Source organism: Lepidochelys olivacea (assembly GCF_965140295.1).
Source record: "Lepidochelys olivacea isolate rLepOli2 genome assembly, chromosome: 2".
NCBI lineage: Eukaryota > Metazoa > Chordata > Testudines > Cheloniidae > Lepidochelys > Lepidochelys olivacea.
In genome coordinates, this window is record NC_140412.1 from 174,545,567 (window position 1) to 174,556,572 (window position 11,006).

Genomic DNA, 11,006 nt, shown 5'->3' on the forward strand with positions numbered 1-11,006 from the left:
AATTTAAACTTGTAGCAGAACTATAAACATTTGCTACAGCATTATAAAATACATATTACCTAAAATTGCATGGGAGTTTATGACCCAAGAACAGAATTATGGTAACCTAAGTTACTACGTCTTTTTCTGCGTATTCCAGTTATGCACAATGACCTATTACAAAGTATGAACATTCAGAACAAAACTGAGATGAATAATCAAGTCAAAAGTAATAATCTTCAGTACTGGTATTGCTCCCGAGGGAAAGGGGAAACTATCTGAAGACAAGACTATAGCCTGAGAGGCTTAGGATACAGTAGAGTGTCTGTTTTTTATCTCTCTGGTTTAACACATATAATGGTCTAAATATATGGCAAATCCTGGGACAATCACATTAGTTTTTTTTTCAGAACTGACCATATGAAATGGGGGGAAAAAAACAGTGAGTCAGGTAAGTACAGTTGTATTCCGGATCCCAAACCTAATAGTTTTGTTCACCACCACCACCCCCAAAAAAAGAGAAAGAGAGAAAGATCCTTTCACACCTCCATACAACATGCATTCCAAAACAATTCGCTGCTTGATCAGGAAAATTGTCATACATCCCCCCCACCCCCATATGTCACATTTTAACATGTTCTTATCTATAAAACGGCTATTTTCCCCAAGTCTTTTTTCCCCGCTAGCACCGCAGATCCTGTGTAAACGCCACACATCGTTTCAGTATCTGTTTCAAAAATACCATTCAAATAGCACGTTCTCTGCATCGGCTACAAAGAAACAACTAAATACTTCACAGTGACATCTACCTGCGAATATTTTGTTGCAAACTAATCGCTCATTGCAACATTAAAGGTTTGATGCCCCCATTGAAGTAAACTAGTGCGCTGTCATTACTGGCAGCAGGATCCGGTCCTATACAGGTGCTTTGCTCTCTTAAATTCAGCAATTTTCCTGCTTTTTAACTATTTCGCTAGCACTTCTCACTGTGAGCGCAACGGCTGGTCAGCGCCAACCTAACTTGGAAAGCAAAACTTCACTCCCAAGACAACGGCATCTTGCCTCAGCTCCCCCCACACAAGCCACCAGCTGTCTTTCCCTCCCCTCAAAGGTAGCTTTTTCATTCTCCAAAATGCAAACACCCAAAACTGGTTACGGAATTTGCCCACGTCTCCCTTTTCCCTCACACAGCCGTCCAGCTCCAGTATTTGCAGATCCCAATTCCCAACCCAACTAACTGGGGAAAGAATGTTAAGTCCACACTGCAGCCCCCGCCAGCTCTCCTGTACCCAGTTCCCAACTTCCACTAGCACCACGCAAATCAGCTGTGCGTTCCTCCACACAGGCGCCCGCACACACCACACCAAACGAGCCCGAAACCTAGAGACACCTCCCTCCGGAGCCACCGTGGGAATCTTAATGCGGAGCGGAAAGTGGGGAAAGGTTCCTGTGAAAGGCTACTTACGGGATGCAGGGAGCGCCGTCCTGGCTCTGCAGCTGATGCTGCTGAAAATCCAGAGGAAGAGGGCTGCCCTGCAGCCGGCTCGGGGAACCACAACCATCCTTCCCTTCCCGGCTCCCTTTACTCCAAAGGCCAGCCGCAGAATAGCTGCTTTCCTCCACTTTTCCTCCGTCCCTCTCTCTTTGCTGTGAGGAGGCAATGGGGGTGGGGCAGGGCTTTGCCTTGGGGGAGAAGCCAAACCCCCCTCTTCGCCTCCTGCCTCTGGGTTTGGAGCAGCACAGGGTAAGTCCCAATACTTTTCTTTCCCTTCTTGCTGTGTGCGCGCCGCCCTCGGACGCAAAAAAATAAAAAAGAAGACGAAGAAGAGCCGAAGGAAGAAGCAAGGAGCGGGGGAAATAATAAAACACTCACAAGAGGGGGGGAAGGTATGGGGAGGGTGGGGCAAAGAAGAGGGGGGAAGGGAGCAAAGACACTGGTGTTGCTGCTGCCGCCACTGCAGCGCAGTCCTTCCCTCCGCACAGAGCAGCGGGGCTGACAGACGCTTCCAAGCAGCCTCCCCGCGCGGGTATATATAGACAGACACAGCCGGTGCGCGCGCACGCACACACCGACCCGGAGCCCCGCGCGCCCTGCCAGGCGCGCGCGCGCGCCCCCACCCAGAGCGAGAGAAGCTCCCGCCGCAGAGGGGGCGGCTCAGAGCCGGCCTGTCCCCGCTGGAGGAAGCACCGCCGCGGCCAGCAGCGGCAGCCGAGGCTAGCAAAAAAAAAACAAAAACAAAACAAAACAAAAAACCACCCACCAAAAGCAAAACCCGGAGTGGAAAATCTTCCCCTGCCCTCCCCTCTGCTTCACTCCCTTCCCCGGCTCCTCCCTCCTCCTCCTCCTCGGCCCTGGCTCTCCTCCCCTTGCTTTTCAAAGCAAAAGCAAAAGGAAGGCGCTGCGTGCGCTCCGGGCCGGGCAGAGGTGAGGCGAGGGGACGGGGGAGGCGGCCGCGCGCCCTCAGCCCCGGAGGGGGCTGTCCATGGTGATGAAGTTGGGCGCGCAGGGCGCCGAAGCTTGCAGCGCGCCCCCTCCCTCCCGGCCGCCTTTCCCTTCCCCGGGCCAGCACCACGGAAAGAGTCGGCAGCCCTCCTCTGCCGCCTTGTCCCTTCCCGCTCTGCTCCCCTTCGCGTGGAGATGGTACAGGCTCGCGGTGCTCCAGCCTCCTGGGATCCCCAATCAGGCCAGTCTTCCGAGCGGTCCTAATTCTGAGGGGCTGAGCAACACCCCGCCTGCGAAAGAGCAGGGAGGGCTGCAGAAGCCTCTAATGCAGATGTTTTCATTGTGGAATTACCCAGCGCTTAGCGTGTGCCACGCTGAGCCCCAGCACCTCCAGGTTTGGCAAGTCAGAGCCCTGGCAGCTCTGGGCTTGCTGCATCAGTTGTGAATGTAATATATATATATATATATATATAATTGCTTGAGCCCCAGCACCTCTTTCGTTACAAATTAAGCAGTGGAATTACAACCCCCCCCCCCACACACACACACACACACCCAGAGCGATGTTAAGGTAACATTAAGGTTTTGCCTGGAAGCAGCCCCGAAGGAAAACAGGCAGTGCTAGAGCTCTATATTTTAGGCAGTTTAAAATGCCGCTCTCCAATTTGGGTGTGGGTTGGGGGGCAGGGGTGGGGGTTGGAAACGGCACTAAAAGATACTGCTCTCTAGGCAGGGTAGAATAATGGGCAGGTGGATTATTCATGCTGCAACTGCTGGGGCAAAGAAAAGTTAAAATCACTCATTCACGAGTTACTATTCCACAAGCTCTAGGAAAGGGTGAGTAATGATGGGGGGGGGGGGGAAAGGAGAGAAAAACGGACAGGTTATTTTTGGCATCGCCTTGTGAATAAATTATCAGCGCTAAATTATATGCTATGACTTACTCACCCAGCAGTACCAGTATTTGCTGATACCTGGTGAGGTTGGAGAAGCAGATAACCAATTCTTAGGGTGCCACTTCCCTTAGAGCACTTTGAAAATTCCAGCTAACTATCACTGACTTCAATATAAGCTGTGTGCCTAAATCTTAGGCCCCTTTGACAATCCCAGCCTTAATTTTTTATACATAAATTATGGTCTGCAGAGAGAGTTGATGTCTAATGATTTGAGCCCAGGACTAGGGCTGAGGAATTCCGGAGCTCAAGTATCAACCCTGATACAGACTTTATACCGGTCTTGGGCAAGTCTCTTAACCTCCCCCCCTCCCCAGTTCTCCCCCAGGAGTATAAAATTGGAATATTAATATTTGTCTTACATGGATGTTCTTAAATTAATTCAATTATATTTGGGAATAATTTTGTATATGACAACTGTATATATAAAAGAAAAATAACTCTTAGAGAAACTTCCCCTAATTTCCTGCAACCTCCTGATCCCTACACCTTTCACACACAGCTTTTAATATTTACTAATTTTAAAAGCCCTTAGTTTATTTTTGTCATAAATATAAAGGGAAGGGTAAACCCCTTGGAAATTCCTCCTGGCCAGGGGAAAGCTCCTCTCACCTGTAAAGGGTTAAGAAGCTAAAGGTAACCTCACTGGCACCTGACCAAAATGACCAACGAGGAGACAAGATACTTTCAAAAGCTGGGAGGAGGGAGAGAAACAAAGGGTCTGTGTGTCTGTCTATATGCTGGTCTTTACCGGGGATAGACCAGGAATGGAGTCTTAGAACTTTTAGTAAGTAATCTAGCTAGGTATGTGTTAGATTATGATTTCTTTAAATGGCTGAGAAAAGAATTGTGCTGAATAGAATAACTATTTCTGTCTGTGTATCTTTTTTGTAGCTTAAGGTTTTGCCTAGACGGGTTCTCTATGTTTTTGAACCTAATTACCCTGTAAGATATCTACCATCCTGATTTTACAGGGGGGATTTCTTTATTTCTATTTACTTCTATTTTTATTAAAAGTCTTCTTGTAAGAAAACTGAATGCTTTTTCATTTTTCTCAGATCCAAGGGTTTGGGTCGGTGGTCACCTATGCAAATTGGTGAGGCTTTTTATCCAACATTTCCCAGGAAAGGGGGGGTGCAAGTGTTGGGAGGATTGTTCATTGTTCTTAAGATCCAAGGGTCTGTAGTCACCTAGGCAAATTGGTGAGGCTTTTTACCAAACCTTGTCCAGGAAGTGGGGTGCAAGGCTTTGGGAAGTATTTTGGGGGGAAAGACGCGTCCAAACAGCTCTTCCCCAGTAACCAGTATTAGTTTGGTGGTGGTAGCGGCCAGTCCAAGGACAACGGGGTGGGGGGGAATATTTTGTACCTTGGGGAAGTTTTGACCTAAGCTGGTGAAGATAAGCTTAGGAGGTTTTTCATGCAGGTCCCCACATCTGTACCCTAGAGTTCAGAGTGGGGGAGGAACCTTGACATGGTGGCATAGTGGTGGGATTAACCTGAAATCATTTTGAGATCCAGTTGAGATTTTCTGAACTAGAAATACAGATTTTAAAAAGAAATTTTTTTTTTCCTTTGGAAAGGAAGTCCAGAAAGCAGCTGAAACTGAAAGCAGCTTGTTTTTTCTCTGCTTTGTGGCCAAGCAGAGACAAAAGGGGATTATCTTTGTGAATTGCAGGTTTTCTTTGCCTGGAGGCAGGGTACTTAACTCCTGCAGGGAAATTCACAGTCTTCCAACCCAGAGGTTTTTTTTTTCTTCCTAAAAGTAAATAGGGGGGTGTGTTCTACCCATTTGCTTTTTCTTTGGGCTGGGTAAGCAGGTTTCCAAGTAGTTGGAGGTTTTTTGCTTTAATTTGGGCCCAGAGCAGAGACAAGGGCATTGTCTTTTTCTGTAGGCTGACAATCACTATCAGAGAATAGGTATTCTATTCCAGCACAGCAAAATTTTACAGCCAAGTTTTGTTTGTTTATTTCTAAACCTCGGGTGTAAAGTTAGTTAAAAACAGAGAGGTTAGAATGACCAAATCTGCAGCTCGACTACAGCTGGAATTAGCCAAATTTCAGGCTGAGGAAAGACAAAGGGAACATGAAAGACAGATAGAACTCATGCGGCTGAAGAAGGAACAAGAAAGGGAGGCAGCGAGAGAAGCAGAACAACACCAAGCGGCTGCTCACAGGAGAGCTATGGAAGCAAGGGACAAAGAACTGGAGGAGAAGGAAAAAGAGAGGAAGTATGTGGAGGAGATGGAGAAGATAAAGGCTCAGCAGAATATCCCAACAAACCCTAGTAATCCTTCTCCAAGTACCACTTCCCATCCCAGAAAGTTCCCCACCTACAAGGCAGGCGATGATACTGAGGCCTTCCTAGAAAACTTCGAAAGGGCCTGCCTTGGGTACAACATCTCTACTGACCAATACATGGTAGAGCTGAGGCCGCAGCTCAGTGGACCCTTAGCTGAGGTGGCAGCTTAAATGCCTAAAGAACACATGAACAAGTATGAACTGTTTAAATCCAACGCGAGAGTCAGAATGGGGATAACACCCGAGCAGTCTCGTCGGAGGTTCAGAGCCCTAAGGTGGAAACCAGACATGTCATTTACCCGACATGCCTACCACATTGTGAAACATTGGGATGCCTGGATATCAGGAGCAAGTGTTGAATCTCCAGAAAATTTGCCCTTCCTAATGCAAATGGAACAATTCTTAGAGGGTGTTCCTGAGGAAATAGAAAGATACATCCTAGATGGGAAACCCAAAACTGTAATCGAGGCAGGAGAGATTGGAGCCAGATGGGTGGAGGTGGCAGAGAAGAAGAAAACTGGTCGCAGTTGGAGCAGAGACCAGAAGGGACCACCCCAGACCACACCCTATTACCGGGGGCCACCCAAAGCCCCACCTACCTCCCAAAGAACCCTCCAGACCCCTTATCGTCCCACCACCCCGTTCTCCAGCAACCCTCCTCGCCCCAGTGACCCGTCAGCTGGACGATGTTTTAAATGTAACGAGCTGGGGCATTTAAAGGCCAACTGCCCCAAGAACCCCAACAGATTACAGTTCATTACACCGGAATCACACCAGAGGTCCACAGGCCCAGATACCTCCCAGATACCCTTGGAGCAGAGGGAAACTGTGAGTGTGGGCGGGAAGAAGGTCACTGCGTGGAGGGACACCGGAGCACAAGTGTCAGCTATCCATGCTTCCTTAGTGGACCCCAATTTAATCAACCCAGAGATCCAAGTGACGATTCAACCCTTCAAGTCCAACTCTTTCAATTTGCCTACAGCCAAGTTGCCTGTCCAGTACAAGGGCTGGTCAGGAATGTGGACTTTTGCAGTCTATGATGATTATCCCATCCCCATGCTGTTGCGGGAAGACTTGGCCAATCATGTGAAGCAGGCCAAGAGGGTGGGAACGGTCACCCGCAGCCAGGCTAAACAAGCCGTGAGGCCTAGCTCTGTTCCGGAAACTTCTATCAGGACCCGGTCAGAGGTGATGGACCCGGACCCCAGGCCAATGTCTGCAACAGCAGTAGTGGATCAAGTCCCAGAGACCCAGACGGAACCAGTCCCAGAACCAGCTGAACAACCAACACCAGACCCCGTGTCAGCACTGAATCCAGTACTTGCAACCTCAACACCAGAGGGCCCCACCGAACCTGAACTGGCAGCAGCCGATAACCCTCCACAAGAGGCTCAGCCGGAGCCTGAATCCCAACATAGTGCACCAGCGGAGAGCGGTTCACAGTCAACAGAAACAGCTCCATTCCCTATATCGCTTCCAGAGGGACCAAGCCTAGGTCCACAATCCAATGAGGGACTGATGTCTCCAGCATCAAGAGAACAGTTCCAGACCGAACAGGAAGCAGATGAAAGCCTCAAGAGAGCTTGGACGGCAGCACGGAGCAACCCACCGCCTCTCAGCTCTTCTAATCAATCCAGGTTTGTTGTAGAAAGAGGACTTTTATACAAGGAAACTCTTTCTGGGGGACACCAGGAAGACTGGCATCCTCAGAGACAGTTGGTAGTTCCAACTAAATACCGGGCCAAGCTCTTGAGCTTAGCCCACGATCACCCTAGTGGCCATGCTGGGGTGAACAGGACCAAAGACTGTTCGGGGGGGTCATTCCACTGGGAGGGAATGGGCAAGGATGTTTCTAACTATGTCCAGTCTTGTGAGGTGTGCCAAAGAGTGGGAAAACCCCAAGACCAGGTCAAAGCCCCTCTCCAGCCACTCCCCATCATTGAGGTTCCATTTCAGCGAGTAGCTGTGGATATTCTGGGTCCTTTTCCGAAAAAGACAACCAGAGGAAAGCAGTACATACTGACTTTCATGGATTTTGCCACCCGATGGCCGGAAGCAGTAGCTCTAAGCTACACCAGGGCTAAAAGTGTGTGCCAGGCACTAGCAGACATTTTTGCCAGGGTAGGTTGGCCCTCCAACATCCTCACAAATGCAGGGACTAATTTCCTGGCAGGAACTATGGAAAACCTTTGGGAAGCTCATGGGGTAAATCACTTGGTTGCCACTCCTTACCACCATCAAACAAATGGCATGGTGGAGAAGTTTAATGGAACTTTGGGGGCCATGATACGTAAATTTGTAAATGAGCACTCCAATGATTGGGACCTAGTGTTGCAGCAGTTGCTCTTTGCCTACAGAGCTGTACCACATCCCAGTTTAGGGTTTTCCCCATTTGAACTTGTATATGGCCGTGAGGTTAAGGGGCCATTGCAGTTGGTAAAGCAGCAATGGGAGGGATTTACACCGTTTCCAGGAACTAACATTCTGGACTTCGTAACCAACCTACAAAACACCCTCCGAACCTCTTTAGCCCTTGCTGGAGAAAACTTACAGGATGCTCAAAAAGAGCAAAAAGCCTGGTATGATAAACATGCCAGAGAGCATTCCTTCAAAGTAGGAGACCAGGTCATGGTCTTAAAGGCGCGCCAGGCCCATAAAGTGGAAGCATCGTGAGAAGGGCCATTCACGGTCCAGGAGCGCCTGGGAGCTGTTAATTATCTCATAGCATTCCCCACCTCCAACCAAAAGCCTAAGGTGTACCATATTAATTCTCTAAAGCCCTTTTATTCCAGAGAATTAAAGGTTTGTCAGTTTACAGCCCACGGAGGAGATGACGCTGAGTGGCCCGAAGGTGTCTACTATGAAGGGAAATGTGGTGGTGGTGTGGAAGAGGTGAACCTCTCCATGACCCTTGGGCATATGCAGCGACAGCAGATCCAGGAGCTGTGCACTAGCTACGCGCCAACGTTCTCAGCCACCCCAGGACTGACTGGACGGGCATACCACTCCATTGACACAGGTAATGCTCACCCAATTAGGGTCCAACCTTACCGGATGTCTCCTCAAGCTAAAACTGCTATAGAATGGGAGATCCAAGATATGTTACAGATGGGTGTAATCCGCCCCTCTGAAAGTGCATGGGCATCTCCAGTGGTTCTAGTTCCCAAACCAGATGGGGAAATACGTTTTTGCGTGGACTACCGTAAGCTAAATGCTGTAACTCGCCCAGACAACTATCCAATGCCATGCACAGATGAACTATTAGAGAAACTGGGACGGGCCCAGTTCATCTCTACCTTGGACTTAACCAAGGGGTACTGACAGGTACCGCTAGATGAATCTGCCAAGGAAAGGTCAGCCTTCATCACACATCTCGGGCTGTATGAATTTAATGTACTCCCTTTCGGGCTGCGAAATGCACCCGCCACTTTCCAAAGACTTGTAGATGGTCTCCTAGCGGGATTAGGAGAATATGCAGTCGCCTACCTTGACGATGTGGCCATATTTTCGGATTCCTGGGCAGACCACCTGGAACATCTACAAAAAGTCCTTGAGCGCATAAGGGAGGCAGGACTAACTGTTAAGGCTAAGAAGTGTCAAATAGGCCTAAACAGAGTGACTTACCTTGGACACCAGGTGGGTCAAGGAACTATCAGCCCGCTACAGGCCAAAGTGGATGCTATCCAAAAGTGGCCTGTCCCAAAGTCAAAGACACAGGTTCAATCCTTCTTAGGCTTGGCCAGTTATCACAGACTATTTGTACCGCACTACAGCCAAATCGCTGCCCCACTGACAGACCTAACCAAAAAGAAATAGCCAAATGCTGTTCAGTGGACCAAAAAGTGTCAGAAGGCCTTTAACAAGCTTAAAGCGACACTCATGTCTGACCCTGTACTAAGGGCCCCAGACTTTGACAAACCGTTCCTAGTAACCACAGATGCGTCCGAGCTTGGTGTGGGAGCAGTTTTAATGCAGAAAGGACCTGATCAAGAATTCCACCCTGTAGTGTTTCTCAGCAAAAAAACTGTCTGAGAGGGAAAGCAACTGGTCAGTCACTGAAAAAGAATGTTACGCCATTGTCTACGCTCTGGAAAAGCTACGCCCATATGTTTGGGGACGGCATTTCCACCTGCAAACCGACCATGCTGCACTGAAGTGGCTTCACACCGTCAAGGAAACTAACAAAAAACTTCTTCGGTGGAGTTTAGCTCTCCAAGATTTTGATTTCGACATCCAACACATCTCAGGAGCTTCTAACAAAGTGGCTGATGCACTCTCCCGTGAAAGTTTCCCAGAATCAACTGGTTAAAATCGTCCTTGAGATGTGGAAAATATTGTTAGTCTTTATGTACTTGGTAGTATATTTAGAGATGCATGTGTCTTATTAACTCTGTTTTCCTAGAGCTCCAGGAAGAAATCCCAGCCAGTGTTTCACCCTAGCTGAGATTTGGGGGGCGTGTCATAAATATAAAGGGAAGGGTAAACCCCTTGGAAATCCCTCCTGGCCAGGGGAAAGCTCCTCTCTCCTGTAAAGGGTTAAGAAGCTAAAGGTAACCTCACTGGCACCTGACCAAAATGACCAATGAGGAGACAAGATACTTTCAAAAGCTGGGAGGAGGGAGAGAAACAAAGGGTCTGTGTGTCTGTCTATATGCTGGTCTTTACCGGGGATAGACCAGGAATGGAGTCTTAGAACTTTTAGTAAGTAATCTAGCTAGGTATGTGTTAGATTATGATTTCTTTAAATGGCTGAGAAAAGAATTGTGCTGAATAGAATAACTATTTCTGTCTGTGTATCTTTTTTGTAGCTTAAGGTTTTGCCTAGACGAGTTCTCTATGTTTTTGAACCTAATTACCCTGTAAGATATCTACCATCCTGATTTTACAGGGGGGATTTCTTTATTTCTATTTACTTCTATTTTTATTAAAAGTCTTCTTGTAAGAAAACTGAATGCTTTTTCATTTTTCTCAGATCCAAGGGTTTGGGTCGGTGGTCACCTATGCAAATTGGTGAGGCTTTTTATCCAACATTTCCCAGGAAAGGGGGGGTGCAAGTGTTGGGAGGATTGTTCATTGTTCTTAAGATCCAAGGGTCTGGGTCTGTAGTCACCTAGGCAAATTGGTGAGGCTTTTTACCAAACCTTGTCCAGGAAGTGGGGTGCAAGGCTTTGGGAAGTATTTTGGGGGGAAAGACGCGTCCAAACAGCTCTTCCCCAGTAACCAGTATTAGTTTGGTGGTGGTAGCGGCCAGTCCAAGGACAACGGGGTGGGGGGGAATATTTTGTACCTTGGGGAAGTTTTGACCTAAGCTGGTGAAGATAAGCTTAGGAGG

The 11,006-nt window shown here is 48.2% G+C and overlaps 1 protein-coding gene across 1 annotated transcript in view; it reads right to left on the bottom strand.

Annotated features, from left to right (window-relative positions):
* The window catches only part of CNTNAP2 (contactin associated protein 2), a 1,667,645-nt gene extending 1,665,667 nt beyond the window's left edge, over nucleotides 1-1,978 (bottom strand). Inside the window, exon 1 of the mRNA XM_084620442.1 lies at nucleotides 1,445-1,978. Within this exon, the coding sequence (XP_084476568.1) occupies nucleotides 1,445-1,541 (97 nt within the window). The 5' untranslated portion in view covers nucleotides 1,542-1,978. The remainder of the gene's footprint in view (nucleotides 1-1,444) is intronic.
* Nucleotides 1,979-11,006: the final 9,028 nt, after the last annotated feature.